The sequence below is a fragment of the Myotis davidii genome, unplaced genomic scaffold, assembly GCF_000327345.1.
Source record: "Myotis davidii unplaced genomic scaffold, ASM32734v1 scaffold681, whole genome shotgun sequence".
Classification (NCBI taxonomy): Eukaryota; Metazoa; Chordata; class Mammalia; order Chiroptera; family Vespertilionidae; genus Myotis; species Myotis davidii.
In genome coordinates this window covers 430,062-451,385 of record NW_006291551.1, presented here as the reverse complement: position 1 = coordinate 451,385, position 21,324 = coordinate 430,062, and the positions used below count along the sequence as shown (strand labels likewise).

The 21,324-nt window shown below is 42.7% G+C and overlaps 1 protein-coding gene across 1 annotated transcript; it reads left to right on the top strand.

The window, feature by feature from the left end:
* The first annotated feature begins 806 nt into the window (after positions 1-806).
* LOC102770098 (translationally-controlled tumor protein) lies at positions 807-1,273 on the top strand. The gene has a single exon (XM_006765051.2). The coding sequence runs from the start codon at positions 920-922 to the stop codon at positions 1,271-1,273; it is 354 nt and encodes a 117-aa protein (XP_006765114.1). The 5' UTR covers positions 807-919.
* The last annotated feature ends 20,051 nt before the right edge of the window (positions 1,274-21,324 follow it).

The following is a 21,324-nucleotide window of genomic DNA, read 5'->3' as shown; positions in this document are numbered from 1 at the left end:
TATTTATAACTTTTGGCCTCACAAGCTTTCTTTAACCTTTGCTGACAAGAATCAAATATACAGGTTTTCTTCAGGATAATATTGGGCAAATATAATTAGTATTGAGCGAGCCTTCCCCTTCTCCAGTTTATACAGTTTCTAAGATCAGAAACCCTACTTATATTTTGGATCAATACACTACCGCCTAAATGTAGATGAAGTATTCCTGCCCCTTAAAACAAGAAGAAAACTCCAGCCTAGCCCATGTGGCTCCGTGGTTGAGCGTCAACCTATGAACTAGGATTCCAATTAGGGCACATGCCCACGTTGTGGGCTCAGTCCCCAGTAGGGGCTGTGCAGAAGGCAGCTGATTGACGATTGTCATCATTGATGTGTCCATCTCTCTTTCTCTGCCTTCTTCTCTGAAATCAATAATAATATTTCTTTTTTAAAAAAGAAGAAAATCCTGACTAGTATAAGGTGCTGAATACTCTGACTGAGCCAAGCATTATATCTTGTCCATCTGAACCAGTTTTGTTACTCTTTATCTCATGACAGAATAGTTCTAGTTTTTGTCTCTGATTTAATACATCAAAAAGCTTTGCATTTGACCAGGCTGATTTTAAACCACATCTCTGGAAGTTTAAGCACCATTAAAGTTTAACTCAAAATTTTGAATCATTAAACGCTTATACACCAGGAAGCAAAATGTTTTCTACAGTATATGCAATTGTGTTCAGCAGAACAAGCGTAGTCTATCATGTCACTAGATCGGCTGCTCACAAGCTTGTTGATCTTAGGGTCCCTTCATACTCTTAAAACTTAATGAGCTTTTCCGCCCGCTCCCCCCTCCCCCCGAGCGCCGCTCCGGCTGCACCACGCTCGCGCCGAGCTCCGTGCTCCTCTCAGGCAGCGCCTCCGTCTCCTTCCAGCCGCCATCATGATCATCTACCGGGACCTCATCAGCCATGATGAGATGTTCTCCGATATCTACAAGATCCGGGAGATCGCGGACGGGCTGTGCCTGGAGGTAGAGGGGAAGATGGTCAGTAGGACAGAGGGTAACATTGATGACTCGCTCATTGGTGGAAATGCCTCCGCTGAAGGCCCCGAGGGCGAAGGTACCGAAAGCACAGTAGTCACTGGTGTTGACATTGTCATGAACCATCACTTGCAGGAAACCAGCTTCACAAAAGAAGCCTACAAGAAGTACATCAAAGATTACATGAAATCAATCAAAGGGAAGCTTGAAGAACAGAGACCAGAAAGAGTAAAGCCTTTCATGACGCAATAAATATATTTTGGAAGCATCTTTGACCACCCAATGCAGCGATTTCCAAACTAAAGGTGAATCGGCCTCGGGGCCTGGGGAAACCGTCTCCTGGACTTGTCTCACTATTTCAACCAGAGCAGTTCCAAGGGGAAATGTTACACATGTTTTCTTCCACCAGCCCTTTGTTTTTAATATCCTAATTAAAAAAAAAAAAAAAAAAAAAAACTTAATGAGTACCCCAAGGAGTTTTTTTATGTTTATGTAGGTTATAGCTATTGACATTTACCATATTAGAAATTAAAACAGAAAATTCAAAAAATATGTGTTATTTTAAAATAATAATAATCATAAAAATCATAATATTAACACAAATAACATTTTTTATAAAAATAACTAAAATTTCAAAAACCATTGAGAAGAGTGGCATTGTTTTACAATTTTGTAAGTCCTTTTAGTGTCCAGTGTAATAGAAGGCAGATGTGTATTCTCATATCTGCTCTATGTTCAGTTTGTCGTGATATCACATCAGGCAGCCTCTGAAAACTCCACTGTGAATCCAGTGGTAAAGGAATGAAAATGAAAAAAGCAATTAGCATCTTAGTACCATTATGGAAATAGTTTTGACCTCACCGATCCCTTAAAGGGTCTCTAGACCCCACAGGGGTCTTCAGACCACACTTGGAAAATTGCTGTACAGGTTTCACATACTTGAATGTCTTCTGAATCGGTTTTCCTCAATGTGTGGTTTTTAAGGGAAGAAGGAAGAAAGGGAGGGAGGAACAAACAAAGGAATTCCTAACATTAAATTGTCTAAAATAACCACTAAAATAATAAAAACAGAGTATATAATTTCTAGTCAGCCATGTGAGAAATGTATATGAGAATATGAGAAATGAAAAGAAATAAAAAAACTTAACCCCAAAGGAAGGCAAGAGAAGAAAAAAAGATATTAAGATGAGGAAAATTGAAAGCACAGAATAAGATGGTAGATGTTTCATTTTTTTACTTTTTACTGTGATGATACATTTGGCCAATACAATTGTTATTTGGGCAAGTATAGTATGTATGTATATTTCAGTATGTGTGTATGCTTCAACGGAAGTGTTTAACAATAAGATGGCAGAAATAAATTGAATTGAATACATAAATTGAAAATTATTAGTGTATAAATATAAATGAATAAAATGTTATAATTAAAAGACAAATACAAATTGTCTGACCAGATTACAAAAAATCCAACCACTCTATATATTGCTTATTAAAAGATGCATTTAAAACATAAGGATATAGGAAGTTTGAAAGTAAAAGTATGCAAAGATATACTAGGCAAATACTAACAAAAAAGCACAACAAAAACACAAATTAATGTGGCTATATTAAATATCAGAAAAAATAGTTTTTGAGGTAAAAAGAATGATGAAAAGTTTGATTCACCAGGAAGACAGAAGTACAAGGAGAAATAGACAAATTCACCCTCATAGAGGAGCATGTAATACATGTTTCATGTAACTGATAGATCAAATAGACAAAATAAATAAAGGTTATAAAGATTTAAACATCACAAATTAAAAAGTTTGATCTAAGGCACATGGAGAGAAGACCAGCACACAACAATTGCAGAATCTGTATTCTTATCACACCTAGAACATTAGATTGACTATATCCTAGGCCCATGGTCAGCAAACTGTGGCTCGCGTGAGGCACATGCGGCTCTTTGGCCCCTTGAATGTGGCTCTTCCACAAAATACCACGTGTGGGCACGCGTACAGTGTGATTGAAACTTTGAGCAGAAGTCGGTTTTTGGCCTGGGCGAGTCTATTTTAAAGAAGCACTGTTGATACTTGGCTCTGTTGACTAATGAGTTTGCCGACCACTGTGTGACCTAAGGCTAAAAAGTAATTTTCAACAAATTTTAAAGAACTGGTACCATTCAAACAATATTCTCTGACCATAGTGCAATCTAGTCAGAGATGAATAACAGAAGGATCAAGAGAAAAAATCCATATGCTTGGGAAATTAAGAAACATTTCTAAACTCAAGAGTCAAAGAAAAAATTATATGGAAATTAGAGCTGATTTAGAACTCAAAATAATGAAAATTATGCAAATCAAAACTTGTAGTATTCCACTAGAACTGCTCTTTGAGGGAGATCTATAGTCTTACATACTTATATTAGCAAAGGGGGAAATTAATGAGCATCCAACTTATAAAAGTTAGAAAAGGAACTGAAAAGACTCAATACAGTAGAAAAAAGAAAACAATAAGATAAAAATTAGACATTAATAAAACAGAAAACAAAAATAAATGCCAGAGAAGATCTTGTTTTCTTGAAAAGAAAAATTAACAGATTCTGGCAAGGCAGATCAAGGAAAAAAGAAGACACAAATACAGAATGTTGGGGATTAAAAATAGGGCATAACTACTCAAAAGTATCCTGACTCAAATTTCTTTCTTTCTTTTTTAAAGCAAATATCCTCTTTGGATTTTAATATATATATATATATATATACATATATATATACATACATATATATACATACATACATATATATATACATATGTATATATTATATATATTTTAGCGAGAAAGAGAGAGGGAGAGGGAGATAGAAACATCAATGATGAGAGAGACTCGAGGATCAGCTGCCTTCTTCCTACATGTCCCCTACGGGGGCACAAGCCTGCAACCCGGGTATGTGCCCTTGACCGGAATCAAACCTGGCACCCTTCAGTCCAAAGGCTGACGCTCTATCCACTGAACCTAACCAGCTAGGGCCTGACTCGAATTTTTCACACTAGCACTGATTCTTCTCTCAAGAACTCTTTCTCCTCTTGCACGTTTTATAGACCTGAGCCAGCAATTGCTTTGATTGGGGTGCTGGTCCTTGGGGCTCATGTGCAGGATTCTGTCTGGCTCTCCAGACTCTTGACTATGCTGGACATTCAGACCCTGTATATGGAACCCACCCCAGCAAATCAGGGCCAAGGATTAGCAAAGAGCTCTGTAGGAGATAAGTGAATGCTAGTATCTTATTGACACTGAGTGGGGAAGATAAAGAATTCCAGGACTGGGATATTCCAGGATAACAGAGCTTGTGGCTTACCATGAAGCAGTTTCAACCATAAATAAGGAAATGTGATAAACTCCGGGGAATAAAATGAAAACACCCACCCAAATGAATGAGTTGGATTTGAGATGCTCACTGTTCTTCTTTGCTTCTTAAACTAGGCACAGGAGAACTGACCCAGTTGTTTCATTGTTCCCCCTTTTTAGCCTTTGTCTGTAAGGAAGTAACAAGTTTGTAAATTTAGTCTCCTGTGAAGTTGACATTGGTCATACTTAAGCTCCCATCTCTTTGCAGATGGTTCCCCAACTCTTATCCTCCAGCACGTTGACAGTAAGGCATCCAAGCTCTGTAGCTTCTGTAGCCTTTCATCAAAGGCTTCGTGGCCAGCTGAGGAGGAAAAATAGGAAATCAGGGGACTGATGCAAGCATCAAAAGCACTGAAGCACTGAGCAACACCTCACACACCCGCCAGATTTGACTTCTCATCTGGAAGAACCCCCTCCCATGAGACACACTGTAGATCCCCAAACAGACTGGGAACTTGAAGAGGGTCACAGTGGCCAGCCCCATGGCTCCCCAGCACTCCCAGGTGCCAGTTGGGGCAGGGAGAGCATGCTATGCATAAAGTACCTGTAGCAGAAGATGGTGACCACCATGGGGATGAAATAGAGGGCAAGACACAGCTCCAACCTCCCAGGAAGCACCACATCAGCAGACAGGGAGGCCTTTGGCATCACTCATCCCATTGTTGGTTGGTAAGTTATAGGGAAACGATCACAATGCTACAGGGTCCAAAGGACAAGGTCCAAAACCTGAGCAGCAATTACTCCATGCACAGGCCAGCGGAACAGCTTGTACTGCAGGGGGAAAGCCATCTGCAGGTAGCCATAGTCAGTGAGGGCACAGCGCGTGTCCCCCAAAGGTCAGAAGAAATCCTATGCAGCCTCAGCAACTTTGAAGTGCAGCAGCAGCAGCAGAAAGCCCCCCAGTGTCAGGCTGAGCAGGAGGATGTGGACAGGTGCAGGGTGGGGCTGGTGGAACTGCCCCACAGATACGATGTAGACAAAGAGAAAGCCCAAGCTTCAGAGACTTGGGGCCATCCTTTCTGAACAAAAAATGATGGATCAGAATCCTCTCTGACCATGGGTTTCCCAGCCCCAGATCAAGGTGAGTCCATTCTCAGCTTCACTGTATCTTCTCCCTGCTCCACCGAGTGTTACATTCACCCTTTCTCTCCCCCTGAAGAAAGCATATGTACATGAGATTTTTGTCACTCGAGTCACCTTTAATCTCCTCTAAGTTATCATTAAGGTAGACATTTAAAATAAAGCTTTGAGTATTTAACCTGTTACTGGTAACAAATGACCGATGCCCATCTGTCCAGCACATTCCTGAACCGGAGCTTCTTGTAGAGGACCAAGTGAAATAGGGAGGCTCCCGCTCAGCTGGGACTGAGTTCACCTTTAGTCTTCCTCCTGATCTCACCAGTGCCCAGCCCTCACCAGCAACATCTCTCCGTTGCCTTGTCCTTGCCACTTTCCAGTTTCCATAACCTCTTCCCTCATGGAGAGTAAACCCCATACTCTGCTCCATCTTCCTAAGTTTATCTACATGCATTCCTTCGAGTCCAACTCTTTCTAGGGTTGTAATCCCAATGGCCCCTGAGCACAAGCAAAATTAGGTGCCTTGTCTTTTCCTGTAGGCAGATAGATGGCTTTTCAAATACAACAGGTCACAGAAGCAAGTTGAACCTTACCCAACTGGACCACCTTTTCTCTTCCATGAACAACAGGCTTTTATACTTAGAACTGAGTCTCATGTTCAAAAAGAGGAAGGTCAGTAGTTGAGCTCTTTACAAGGAAGCTTGGCCCTCTGGGTATCCCTCCAAATTTTGTCCTCACCAAACTTATTTTTCTCAGAATCCAGATCTTTTGAGCTTCCTCCTCTTTCTGCATTCCAAGTAATCTGTTCTCTTTCCTTTCCCTGGACACCTATTTCTAGCAATTTTGCACATGCATCCACTTCCTGCTCTCTGCTCTTTCTTCTCCTGTTCCCCCATCTTTTCTCTCAAGGACCCTGACTTCTCACTGGTAACCTCACATCAGCTTGTGTAGGATCCACATTGTTCCATGATGGTGTCTCAAGGCAGACACATGAAGATACGGACACAGAGGATGCTTTGTCTCTCCTCAGGGAATGTGTGTGTCTTGCTACTGACTGCCTAGCTCTGCCAATGGAGACTCTTGTTCTTTCCCCTGGAAAGTGATTTTCAGCCCAATTTCTCCAGAAGAAATGATCTCTTCTCACTTAGCTCATCACTTTCCACCTTGGTACCCAAGTGGTACATTCCTGCAGTGGCCCTCCCTAACCACATAGTGCCTGTCCTAAAATGTGCACCCAGGAAGTGGTTTTGATGTTTGATATGCATGGAATGAAAGCAACATAATAATCTTTTGCTCTCTACCAAATTACTTTGTGCCATTTTACTGCATGCATTTGATTGAGGAACATAAACTTAATGGGAAGGCGAAGATTGCTGGATAAGGTTGCTCTTATTATCTTAAAACATTAGGGAAGGAACCACTTTTATCCATCACCATCCACAATCATTCAGAACTGATTCCCAGAACCCTCTCTTCTAGCAGGTGCCAGGACCATGGGCAATTTCTAAGGCTAAGGAGTCTCTCAATAAGTCTCCTTTCAGATTGGAAAAAGGCAGGGACCCACCCCTTCTCAAGAGGTGCTAGTGTTGAATCTAGGTAATGTTGGTTCTTCCGGAAGTAAGTATTTTGAAGTTTGTGCTTATAAAAAACCTAGCATAGTCCCTTGCGTATAATAGACACTTGAATGCAAGAGGTGAAAGGATGAAAGTTGAAAGTACTTGCTGATACAAGCAAAGAATATCTCAGAATCTATGCTTATTGCCTTCTCTCTTTATCTTCATTCTGTCAGCCAAGTTAGTAATGGGACATCCTTGGTGCAGGGGTTCTAGGGTCACTTGGGTAGAAAGGGGAATTCAGACTAAGATGTATTACGGAACCATAAGGCTGCATTGACCTCACAAACAGCTGCATCATGGGAGTGGGCAGTGCAACCTCCCAAGTCTAATGCGTCTAAGTCAAAGTTCAGATTTATTTGCACTATTTATGCATGTGCGCTTCCTCTCCACAATGCCAGACCTTTCACATCACTCTGCTTCCCATTCATCAAGTGCCCTGAGCCCTTACTCTGGGAACATGAGTGAATAAGACAGATAGTAAACAAACCAACCAGGTAATTTCAAGCGAAGGAAGGAAGCAAAAAGGGAAATCTAAATAGAAACTAGCAAGGGCCTTTTTTTAGAGAGAGATGGCAAAAGAGGCCTGGGCTGACAAGGGACATTTGAACTGATGAGAAGGAGCTAGCGGCATGAAGAGCATTCAAGGTGGAGGGAACAGCAAGTCCCAAAGCCCCGTGGTGGGAACAAACTCACTGTGTTGGAGGAACAGAAAGGCAACCAGTGTGGCTGAGCAGAAGGCAGGTCAGGCTGCTCAGCCTGTTGGACTGTCGGGAGAGGACGCAGGAGTGAGCTTGAGAGAACTGACTTTCATCTGGAGTTGGTTGACCTCAAATGATGGCTGTCTCATCTGCTGATTTTATCGTCTTTGCCTAGTCTTTGATATGTCCTGATAAGCTGCTGCAGCCAGTCAGAACCTGACAGCCCCTTTGGAGTTCAGAGCCCTCCTGATATATTGACAACACAAAGCCTTTGCTGTCCTCTTCAGCATCCTGCAACAACAGAGGAGGAGAAGGCCAGATATAGGGATACCAACAAGGGAATGACTAGGAAACACTTCAGGCTGATAGGGAACCGAGGTGTCCAGCAACGCATACAGCAGCATGCAATGATGGGAAAGTAAAGAGGAAGGAGGGGCAAGGGCCCAACCGGGAACTGGGCTCGAGGTGGTCACTGCTCTCATTTACCCATTAGCTGGGTCCACTGCAGTTCAGCTCTACCTCTTTGAAACCACGCAAACAATCTAACATCAAGACAACTTACCTGTTAGGAAATTGAGGTTTTCCAAACGCTGCCCTCCACCAGCTACTGCCTCACCAGCCCCACACTTCCAACATCTCAGGACTGGAGTCCCAGGTAACACAGGCTTTGCTTTCCCATCCTTTCAGCTGCTCTGTCCCAAGACCTGCGAGATATCTTTGACTCTTCCTCTGTCATTTACTCCATCAGCAAATCTTTAAACTATATCCCAAATCCAACCACTCCTCACTCCACCTACTGCTACCACTCTCATTCAGGCTATCATCACCATCTCTCACCTGCATTCCTTAATAATCTACCTTGTCCACCTGCTTCTGCTGTTGCCCCCTGTTCTCCACACAGCAGCCAGAATGATCCTTTAAAACACAAGCAGGTCACATCCCTCCACTACTTAAAATCCCATGGTCTCCCCATATCTAGTTAAAGCCACAGTCCTCAAGTGGCTTACAGATCCACTGTGTCAGCTTCCTGCCTCCCTCCCTACCCCCACCCCGCCCCCAGCCTCATCTCCTACTCCTCTATTTTCCTGTTACTTGGGACCCTTCTCTGGGGTGCAACTTGATGATATCTTTCAAGATTAAAAATCCTACACTATCTGACCCAGCTGACTTTTATGAGTTTATTGCATAGATAGACTTTCCTGTGTTCACAAAGGAGAACATTTATCACACAGTTTTTTCTTTGTTTGTTTGTTCTGTGATAATAAAAGACTGGGAATAATTTATATTCACCAGTAAAGGGGTTGGTTAAATAAAAACTATGGGGCATCTAATAGTAGAAATTCTATGCATCTGTTACAAAGAATGAGGCAGATCTACATAGGCCAGTGGAGATTGAACTCTGAGATGTATTGTTATGTGAAAAAAGCAAAGTATAAGAAAAGTGAGTTGTGAGAGAAGGGGACATATACCTGCACGTGCATCTAGTGAGTACTTGCAGAGCAGCCCCAGGGGACAGTGCTCACTGATGCTGGGCAGCATGAAGCCGATGGCAATAGCTTGAGAAACAGATACGTAACATCAAGCCGGGGGAAGACAGAGCCTGGAAAAGCAGAGTATGGGACAAAGAGGGAGGGCAGTCTGAGGAGGCCTCTCAGAGGAGGTGATGTTGGGCAGAGACTTGTAAGAAAGATTTTGAGGTGTGAAATGTTGTGGGCATTCAGTCAAGGAGGTCAGGGAGGCCAGAGTGACTGCAAGGGGACTGAGTGAGGGGACAGTTGCGGGAATGAAGTCAGGACAGTCAGCAGGGACCAGATTGTGGGGCCTTGTGGCCGTGTTAGGATGTCGAGTGATATCCGGAGTGCGATGGGCAGAGGTGTCCTATAATTTGCTTCACATTTCCAAAGGATCTCTCTGGATGCTGGGTGAGGAGTAGATTGGGCCCACAGTGGTTCTCAACCTTCTGGCCCTTTAAATACAGTTCCTTTTATTGTGACCCAACGATAAAATTATTTTCATTGCTACTTCATAACCGTAATGTTGCTACTGTTATGAATCGTAATGTAAATATCTGATATGCAGGATGGTCTTAGGTGACCCCTGTGAAAGGGTCGTTGGACCGCCAAAGGGGTCGTGACCCACAGGTTGAGAACTGCTGGGTTGGGGAAAGAATACCCAGGAAACTGTTAGCAGTTTTTCTTCGAATAGCCTGTTACACAATTTTTTTTCTGAGTATATGTGTGTAATCTTGCTCTAAAAGCAAGAAAACTATTCATAGCTAACATTTATTGAGCATTTATTATGAGCTATCTTGCTCATCACAGTAGTGAACACCTAGAATTAAGGTGAGATAATTCGTGGAAGTGACAGTGCGGCCCACACGGCCCAGCCACAGTTTTTTCTTCTGTTGGGTGGCCCAGATGGGAGAGTTGATAGGACCCAAGGAGACAGAAAAAAAGAAAAAAGGCAGAGCCAGCAGCCTTGCAGCCATTGGAGCTCTGAGCCATACCCCCCCGCCCCTACTTGGCCTTGTCTGGTTTCTGAGTGTTTTCCAGTTGAACGGATATCAAGCAATGTCTCTTTGCTGTTTTAATGCATCAGAGAGATTCCTAATGGGTTGAGCATCTCTCATTAGAATGCAGGTTTTCTTAGCTCGTAATCATTGTAATGGGTTTTAATTGCAGCAACAGAAGCCAACTCTGGCTAATTTAAGGATTATATGATAAAAATGTTATGGCTCAGAGATCTTCCAGGAAAGCTGAGAACAAGGCTTGGAGAATAAAGGAAGCTGCACAGCCAAGGCCACATAGAAGTCATGCCACTGACACAATCCAATGAGGACACAGGAGCCCCTCCCCCGGAAATATGCACACACTGAACACTGGGCCCTAGAGCCACATTCTACTGGTGCTACTACTGCCACCACCAGAACTAATTCTCTACTGTCCCAGCTTCTTGTACCATTTTGTAGCTTCAGATTTAGAATTTGGAGAGATGCACCTGAATGTGTAAACATAGGAGGAATGCAAGGAAAACATCCAAGCATTGTCACCTTCTCTAGTGGGAGCTGGACTCTGCTTCCCACCAAGGTTCAGAATTCATACTTGGGCAGTTCCCTAAACATGGGAAAGGATTCAGGTGCTAGGCAACCAAAGGATGACCAATGTTCTTAGAGCAGGGCCTCTCAGAAGTCAGGCCATTCCTAGTATATGAAAAAAAAAAGTGATGAAATGCTAAAAAGGGATTATAATAGTAGAGCAGAATTCTTAACATGAAATTGTACTGTTCTGAAAATAATTTTAGGATTCTATTTCCTTGTTTTTTGACAGAATTCATTGAAGTGAAAAGTCAGAAATGAGCCACAGGTCTGAAGTTGGGTCCTATCAAGATACTTCTGGGAGTCTACATGTCTACATTTAATCTTATCTGGTGATCATGTCCGAAGAGTAATTGTGAGGCCTGGGCCAGGTGCCCTCCAGGCCTGTGCTGTACCAGACCCTGGTGTGGGCAAGTGGTCCAGTGCTGCCAGGCTTTGATCCACTCTTGGGCAGCAGCCCCTCTCTACATCTGGTCGTTCAAGAGCCAAGAGCTGCCCTGGATGTCATGCAGATGCTAAAAGCCAAAGAGGCAAATGACTGCACCCTGAGGCCATCTAGAATCAAATATAATCATGCTGGACTTGACAAGATTAAAGTACACCCTAACTTTATTCTTCCCTTACACCCTGTCAATCTGCAGCTTGGAAGCTTGGGTGCCATGGCTTTTTCAGACACTCTTTGACAATAAAAAGATCAGTTCAGCTTAATAGTCACACAGCTCCAGGCCGGTGTTACATCAAAATTCCCAGTTCTATTCCAGTATCGGTGTCTCCCTCCCGGCTCTGCAATGCCTCGGGCTCACAGCCTGCAGAAGAGGGATGACCATTGGGATTTCTCTTTTTTGGCTCCATCTCATCTCATTGTCTCTCCCACTCTTTAGCTTTTATTTTGAATCCACATAGGGCTCCACCCTATGGGTAGAGAGTAGGCATGAGGGGCAGCAAATGACTAGCTGGCCTGGTACAGTTATGACCTGAAGCCAAAGTCCTCTGTTTGAGGCAGACTTCTAGTGCCGGCTCATTCTCCCATGAGAACCTTACAGATTCTTGGACTTCCCACTGGCATGGTCTCTCTGCCTCCCTTGGATGTGGAGTGTCTCCTCTGCTTGGCCACATCTGACACTCTCAGCCCCTGGGCATTCCTCATTGGATTGCATTGCTCCTCTAAGCTGACCCTCGGGTGGTATCATTTTTAAAATGACTTTAGCCTGGCTCCTCAGCAAAGGGCCCTTATTTGGTCCAAGGGAGCTACACACCTTTGTCTCATTGTTGGTGGCCAAGCAGCTCACTCTTATTTTGCTCTGCCAGACCCAGTGAGCCACATTCTGATTCCTCCCAGCAAGCACCTGGCAGAAGCCGTCACCACTGCTACCTTGGAGTCCCTCCATTGTGTTCTCCTCACCTTCCCACTGGCGTCAACATAGTACACTCCAGAACAGTCCTCAATGTCTGCCTCTTCCACTTCCCAGCTCCTTGTATTTGGCCTAACGGGGGTCTTGAGCGAGTGCTGACAGAATTTGTTTTCAGAGTCCGCATGGATGGTCCAACACATCCCATTCGTTCGGCTGTGGTGGTGCTTGGTATCTGTTGATTGTTCTTGGCTGAAACTAAAACAGCAAAAGTTCCCTTTTCACACTCTGTATTCATTTCACAGATGTAATCCTCAGTGCTGTCATCTGTAAAGACAGCAGGATGGTGCCAACCCCTCGAGATTATTTTACAAGTTAAAGAGGTCATCTGTAGGGGAAATCTCTGCTGAATTGCAAAGCTGTCGACCAGTTCTGCTGCATGCTTGTCTCACAGGCCACAGCGATGGTCTCCATCTGTGTCAGCCACACTGTGCAAGAGGAAAGGCGCTCCCAAGTAGGACGCCTCCCAAGCAGAAGCCAGTTTTGCGCAGTCCCCAGTGCACCGGTTGTAACTGCACCTCTTCTCCCTCACTGAAGAAAGCTCATGAGCCAGACTCTTGGTGCTATGGGGACAGCCTAGGCTTTGTGCCTTTTTCCCCTAAGTTACCATTTTTAATTTTCTTTCTAGCTGTTATGATAGGAAGCTCTTCCCCAAAGGGTATGACACTGTACCTCAAAGGCTGTTGTCATGTATCTCAAGGGTCCACAGGAGCCCTCTAATTTGGGGAAAATCCCATGCCTGCTTTTGGAGGGTGTCTGGAGACCAGTCTGGGGAGAGACTGATAGAGCAGTGCCAGAAATCTGATCATGTTTTGAAGTCACTGCTGATAATTCCATGTGACTCCTCACAGGAGACTGGTCAGACAGGACTGTGTCTGTGTGTGATTATTCTGATAGTCAACCTCGGGGTGTGTTTTTGTTGTTAATCCTCACCTGAGGATATTTTTCTATTGATTTTTTAGAGAGAGTGGAAGGGAGGGAGGAAGTGGAGAGAGCAAGAGAGAAACACTGAGAGAGATATGGATTGGTTGCCTTCCTCATGCACCCCCACTGGGACCTGGGATCAAAACTGCAACCCAGGTATGTGCCCTTGACTGGGAATTGAACCTGAGACCCTTCGGTGTTAGGGCTGATGCTCTAATCACTGAGCCACACCAGCCAGGACTGGGGTACATTTTTGATCTTATATCAGTGAGAGAAATGGCAATGTCTAAGGACATGTGCTGGCCCTACCCGAGGGGGGGTGGGGGTGATGAGACCCTCTCACATATATTCTGTGCATCTGCCCTGTTGGTCATTTCTTGATTGTACATTCTGCTCACATTCCCTCATCTCGCGGGATCACCGCCCTCTTTTTTCTTAGAGAAGACACTCTCTCTGTTTTCAATGCCTGAGATTTGAGGAATGGGCACTTGGAGACCTGACTGTGTTAAATGATTTATCCTCATTATCCCAGCTAATCTCACAGGATCTCTCTGATTTTTCATGCAACTTAAATCTCTGTGCCCTTTGTTCTACCTTGGTCAGAATCAAGGTGGTGAATGTTCCTCCATTATAAGTGCTTTAATTTTTTAAAATTGTGTAATAATGCACAAAGATAGCTCTATTATAAAATAATACAACAATAGAAAGTAAACTGTGAAATGCCACTTTACTTCTCCCTTCCTTGAGGTAATCTCTCTTTTGTTTATACCCATATATGCACATCATAAATATGTACTTTTAAAAAACGCATAAATGGAATAATACTACACATATTGTTTTGAAAATCTATTTTTCATCTGGGGGTGATCTTTCCATGTTAGAATATGCAGACCCAGTATATTCTTTCTAACAGTTACATGGTATTTTGTTGTTGTTGTTGTTGTTGTTGTTAATAACCTCACCTGAGGGTATTTTTTCCATTGATTTTTTAAGAGAGAGTGGAAGGGAGGGGATAGGAGGAAGAAAGAGAGAGAGAGAGAGAGAGAGAGAGAAATATCGATGTGAGAGAGATACATCAATTGGTTGCCTCCCGAACATGCCCTGATCAGGCTGGGAATCAAACCTGTGATCCTTCAATGTGCAGGTTGATGCTTCTTAACCACTGAGCACCACCGGCCAGAGCACTACATGGTATTTTATTTTAGGACCATCTTATAATTTATGCAACCATTTAGGGTTCATTTTCATAATTCCCAGTTCCTTTGCTGTAATAAATAGTGCTTCAGTTAATATCTAGCTAATCATTTATCTATCTATCTATCTATCTATCTGACATCTATCTATCTATCTATCCATTTATCTACATGTGAGTACTTTGGCTAGATAGATTTTTACATATGTAATTGGTATAACTGCTAGATTAAAGAGACATACTTTAAAATTTTTGATAGATATTTCCATATTATCCTCCTGAAAATGTTCAGTAATTTACATTCCCACCAATTGTGCATGAGAGTACCATATCTATGCACCTTCTCCAACACTGGATATTTTGAATCTTTTATGTTTTTGCTAGTAAGATAGGTAAAATGATGATATCTTGTTGTAGATTATATTTTAAGAATTCTTTCTAATTAAATGATTTCAGTCAGTGTGGGAAAAGATGGACTATTCAATAAATAATGTTGGGATAGTTGCCTCTTCATTTGGAAGAGTTGTAATTAAATAATGAAAGCAAAATCCAGGTGCATTAAAGATCAAATATATTTTTTAAAACTATAGAAGTTGCCGAAACCGGTTTGGCTCAGTGGATAGAGCGTCGGCCTGTGGACTGAAAGGTCCCAGGTTCGATTCCGGTCAAGGGCATGTGCCTGGGTTGCGGGCACATCCCCAGTAGGAGATGTGCGGGAGGCAGCTGATCAATGTTTCTCTCTCATCGATGTTTCTAGCTCTCTATCTCTCTCCTTTCCTCTGTAAAAAGTCAATAAAATATATTAAAAAAAAACTATAGAAGTTGTATAGGTATTACATAGAATTACTTTTAAGCCTTATAAATGAGGTTTTTTTTCTAGCATTATGTAAATGTACGAGTCATCAAAGAAATGACAATTTTGAGCATATAAAAATACATTATGGAAAAAAGTATTATTAACAAAGTAAAAGACCACTATGTTTCTACATATACAACTGATAAAAGTTTCATTTAAAGGTTCAAAGAATTCCAGCAAATCAAATAAAAAAGAGGCATCGTGTAGGAAAAAACATAACTATATACAATATGTGAATATTTTCTACCTGACTTACTATCTGAGAAATTAAAGTTAAAATAGTACTGAGTGCATGGTTAATTTTATGTGCCAACTTGGCTGGGCCACATTGCCCATATATTTGGTCAAACATTATTCTAGATGTTTTTGTGAGGATGTTTTGGATGAGATTTACATTTAAATTAGTGGTCTTTGGGTAAAGCGATTTCTCTCCATAATGTGGGTGGGCCTCTTCCAATCAGGGAAAGACCTGAATAGAACAAAAAGCTGACATCCCTGAGCGAGAGGGAACTCCCCAGCTGACGGCCTTCAGAACTCCTCTGCGACTCTTTTGTGTCTCCAACCTGCCAGCCTCCTCCATCAGATTTTGGACTCCCCAGACCACCAGAGTGAGCCAATTCTTTACACCAGTCTCTTTCTAGGTATATATGCATCCTATTGGTTCTGTTTCTCTGGGGGACCCTGACTGATACACTGAGATACTAAATTTTAAATATCAACTGAAAAATTAGAATTTTATACTAGTATTTCCCCTTGTTGGCAGGGTAATGGGGTTTCTTACAGACTGTTAGGGGAGAGATGGTTGATTTAGCTGGGGATGGTACTTTGTCAGTATTTATAAAAATTTCAAATGTATATACCATTTAATACAGCAGTACCACTTTTAGGAGATGTACACCTGCTTAAGCATTTATGTAAAAGGGTGTTCCTGTAGCAGTTTTATAATAGTGAAAAATAAAAGATACTTTTTCTTTTTCATTCACTTGTTTATCAAATGACTATTCTTTTTTATGTATTGTTTTAGGAACCTGGGTAGGTAGTAATGAATAAAACAGACGTGGTGACCGTTGTCAAGAGCTTCCCAGGCGAGAAGGAGGAATCACATATTAAGCAAATGAACAGACAAATATATGATTCAGACAGTGGAAGCTCAGTGTGAGATAATATCAAGGGGGGAGGGCTACGTCAGACTGGGTGATCAGAGAAAGCCTATCTAAAGAACGATGTGGGTGGTGCGATCACTTGGTAAGTTACATAAAGGTGTAATCACGCTGTTGTACATCTGAAACTAATATGATGTATTGAAACTGTAATTGAACGAAAAGTATTATTTAAAATAAATATATATAAAGATTGTTTAAATATATATATATTTGTAAAGAGTGACACTGGAAACAAAAGCTGAAAGAAGAGGTGAGCCAGCCAGGTAAAGTGTGGAGGAAGCAGTGCCTGCAGTTTGAGAGTGTGGCCTGCTTGGGGCCAGGCCAGCTGAGTGATGTCAGTGCAGTTGGGATGGCCCCAGTGGACATGGCAGAGAGAGGCAGGGAAAGATGGCACAGAACCTGATAGGCCATGAAGAGGGATTGCAATGGGAAGCCATAAAAGGTTTTATTCAGGGCAATAACATTATTCAATTTATGTCCTTAAAAGCTTCCTCTTGCTATGGGGTGAACTGATGAGGATGAGGATAAGAAGAAAAACCAGGTTAGAAGCTTTTGCAATAGTTCAGGTGAGATATAATGGTTGCCATGGAGTTGGAGAGAAACAGATTTATGTAAGATCTATTCTGGAGACAGAAGAAATAGGACTTGATGGTAAATGAATGTGGATAGTAAAGAAGGAGGCATTAGGAATGGCTTTCTGACCACTACACACTTATCAGAATGGCTAAAGTAAAAACTCTAACAACATCAAATGCCCATGAGGATGTGAAGCAATCAAACCTCTTGTATATTCCTGGAAGGAGTGCAGAAGGGTACAACCACTCCGCAAACAGACCAAAGGTATCTCAGAAAGCCAAACATGCAATTACCATATGACTTAGCCATCTCTCTTCTGGATATTTGACCTAAAGAAATGAAAACATATGTCCAGACAAAAACCTGTGCATGAATGTTTAAAGCAGCTCTACTCATAATTGCCCCAAGCTGAAACAACCCAAATGTCTTTCAGTGGCTGTATAAATAAGCAAACTGTGGTTCAGTCATACAATGGGACAAACGACTCAGCAATAAAAGGGAACAAATTATGATACAATAACAAGGATGAATCTCAAAGTCATTATGATTCCATTTGTGTGACATTTTTGAAAAGATAAAACTGTCCTGATAGTGGATCTGTGGTTGTCAGCAGCTAGAGGTGAGGGACAGTTGTGACTGTAACGGCTCTTTATCTTGATTGTGGTGGTGGTTACAGGAAATGGTGTTGAAATTCACAGAACTGTATATATAAAAAAGTGTACAATTGAAAAAGTTCCTTTTTATTGTGTGATAGTTTCATTATTTATTTATTTATTTATTTATTTATTTATTATTTATTATTGTTGGCAATATTACAGATGTCTCCCATTTTCACCCCCTTCCATGAAAAGGCATGATTTTTTAAAATTTTAATCTAGATGGCTCAGTTAGTTGGAGCATCAACCCCGTACACCAAAAGGTTGTGGGTTCAATTCTGGGACAAAGTGCTTATGGGAGGCAACACACAGATATTTCTCTCACATAAATGTCTCTCTCTCTTCTCTTTCGCTCTCTCTCTCTGTCTCTCTCTCTCTCTCTCTCTCTCTCAATAAAAGCAAACTCGGGTGAGGATTAAAAGAAATGATGCCAGGGTTTCTGTCCTGGGCAGCTAGGTAAATGGTGTTACCATTTACAGAGCTGGACTAGGCTGGGAAGCATGGTCAGATTTGGGGGAGAAAATGAAGAGTTTGGTTTAAATTTGTGAAAATGAGATGTCCCTGTACACAGTTACTATTATGGATTAGAACAGCTGGGGAGCGGGTGTAGAACCAGAGTGAAAGGGGACAGCCTTCCAGAACGATGCCTCCGGAACATGGGGGTGGAAGGAGGAGAGAGGGGATCCTAAAAGCTCCTCTCCTCTGCCTGGCTGCGTGCCTCAGAGCCCTGCCCTGTGGCTCTCAGAGAAGGGCTGTTGGGGTGGGCAGGGACTTTGAAATGAGAACAGGGACTGGGAGGAATGATTTTCTAAAGTCATCAAAGGTATCTGTGAGCTGCGCTTATGACAAAAAGACACTAACTTTTGCCTCCTTCCCCACCCATCCCAAACATCTGAACCTCTTCAGCTTCCACTGCTGTGGAGGCCACATGAGACGACCCACACCCTCAATACTTAAACCACACACAATACAGAAACAGTTGGAATTGGTTGTCAGAATATAAGATGTTAAAGCACAATAACAGCTGGATGTTCAACTGGAAAGACCGGAAGGTATGGCAGCATTGAGCCCACAGGGCTGCCAGGAGTTACATTTATGTGAGCCATGCACTCTCCAGTTGGTTATAGTCCTACTGCCTCTTGCACCAGGAAGCTCTCCAGCACCAGGATAAGAGCTAGTTGCCATGTATCACCCATTTTTACCATGGTTTCTGCCCGTTTGTGTAACCTGGAGTATCCCATGGCAGTCCCAACTTCTGCAGAGTGGCACAGCAAAAGCAGATACCTGCTTGGCTTGTTGAAACTTGGGTAGATTAATTGATTATTTTATGTACACCAAGGGGATGGGCACTGAGGTGAGGTGACAGCTCTTTTTAATCACCTTTTTAAAAACTGAGGTTTAATTTATATATAACAAATGCACCTACTTAAGCATAGTTTGATAAGTTTTGACAAATGTGTACCCCTTACCTCAGTCAAGTTGTAGAACACTTTCATTACCCTAAAATGTCCCTCTGGCATCTTCCCAGACAACCCCTCCCCTTGGCAACCACTGATCTTCTTTCTATCAGTAAAGAGGCTCTGGTACCAATTCCAGTCTGGGGTGGGGTGGTTTCTATCACACCACCCAGCAACTCTCTGGACACTAGCTAGATGTCCTACAATTTAATTAAATTCTGATAGAGATGATGTCATATCTATCTACCTAGAAATGGCATCAGGTCCCACAGGTTAAGGGCTCAGTTAAACTCGAGTCCCAAGCTAAGTTGTTATTATCTGTGGTTCGGACTGGACTGGCTATAAATCAGAGATTCCGATGATCCCTTTTTCAAGTTCAATTAATTTGCTAGAGTGGTTCACAGAACTTAGGAAACATTTTACTTATGAGATCACTGGTTTATTATAAAAGAACTAGTGACCCGGTGTATGGATTCGTGCACATTGAAAGGAAATTAGTTAGAAGGTGTCCTGCAGGACTGGGAGAGATGGGCTGGACACACCCTGGAGCCCACTTCCCATGGTCCCTCCCCAGTTAGCCGGCTGGCCTCACCTGGGGTAACGCTGTGGTTCAAAGGGTGTCTGTGGAGTGAGCCCAGTCCCTCCAGCAGGTGGAGTCCCTCGGCCTGGCCTGCAGGAATCGGGCTGAAAGCAGCAGTCTGACATTCCACAAGGGGTCCTGGAGTGCAAGAGGCACTCTGCAAAGTTGCTGTTGTACAGGGTGTGGAACACAAACGCAAGTGTGCAGTAAACCAGATTCAGGGCCAACAGTGCCCCAGCAACAACATAACCCATGGCTGAAGGTGGAATCACATGGCCCCATGAGGAATTGGGCTTCCTCCTCTCTGGTTTCGAGGTGCATAACCCGAGAACTGCCACTGCCAAGTCACTGCAGCTTGGCAGCTTCTGCCTTGAGCAAATGCCCCCTGGTGGTCAGTGTGTCATAGCAACCAGTCAGACGGTCAGACACTTAGCATATTAGCCATAGATATAGATATAGATATAACTGAAGAACAGCTAGGTGGAAGGATGCATAAGGCAAAGTATGGGGAAAGGGCACGGAGCTTCCATGCCCTGGCCAGGTGCCCCACTCTTCCCAGATCTCCAAGTGTTCACTAACCCAAAAGCTCTCTGGGGTTTTGTGGAGGTTTCATTACATAGGCACAATTGATTAAATCATTGGCCACAGGTGATTGATCCCAATTTCCAAGCCCTGCCCAGAGGTCTGAGTGCCACGGAAAGTTCCAACCTTCTAATCACATGATTGGCTCCACTGGCAACCAAACCCCATCCTTAGGCGGTTCCAAAAGTTACCTCATTAGCATAACAAAAGACACCTTTGTTGTTCTCACTTAGGAAATTCCAAGGCTTTTAGAAGCTCGGTGCCAGAGACAAAGACCAAATATATATTTCTTATTATGAATCACAATATCACAGTTAGAGGCTATACTGTTAACTCTGTCAGCAGTTTGTTATTTTATATTGCTGAGTCATATTCCATTGCATGGCTATATCTCAAGTATCCATTCTCTCTTTTTTTTAAAAAAAAAATATTTTTATTGATTTAATGGAGGAAGGAAGAGAGAGAGAGAGAGAGAAACACCAATGATGAGAGAGAATCATTGATCAGCTGTTTTCTGAATGCCCCCCACTGGGGGTGGAGCCCACAACCCAGGTATGCGCCCTGACTGGGAATTGAACCAGTGATCTCTTGATTCATAGGTAGTCACTCAACCACTGAGCCATGCCAGCCAGGCTATCTATTCTCTTTTGATGGATACTTGGGCCATTTCCAGTTTTGATCTATTATGATTATAGCTGCTATTGAGACAGGGTAGTGAGTCAGGACAAGTGGAATAGGGAAACAGAGACAGATAGCTGAACAAACTGCAGAGTGATTTACAGCAGGTACAGAAGGTCACCTCCCTACAGGTAACATCTAGGCCTCAGTTGTATTTTGCTGGGAGCCGGTCCATCCTTGCTGTTTCAAGGGACCTGGCATATATGGCATACTGTTCCTAATATGTTTGCTCACCTTCTTGGCACTATGTGTTTTAACCAAGGTCACCTGTCCAAGAAAGGTTGTTTCCCCAGGTAGGGATTTTCCCCTAAAGTTAGGGAGGGGATAAAACCCCTTAACTAAGTGCCAGGCAGGCACTCA

Excerpts from the sequence above, each read along its gene's own strand:
- LOC102770098 (XM_006765051.2), top strand. The coding sequence starts at position 920 with ATGATCATCTACCGGGACCTCATCAGCCATGATGAGATGTTCTCCGAT.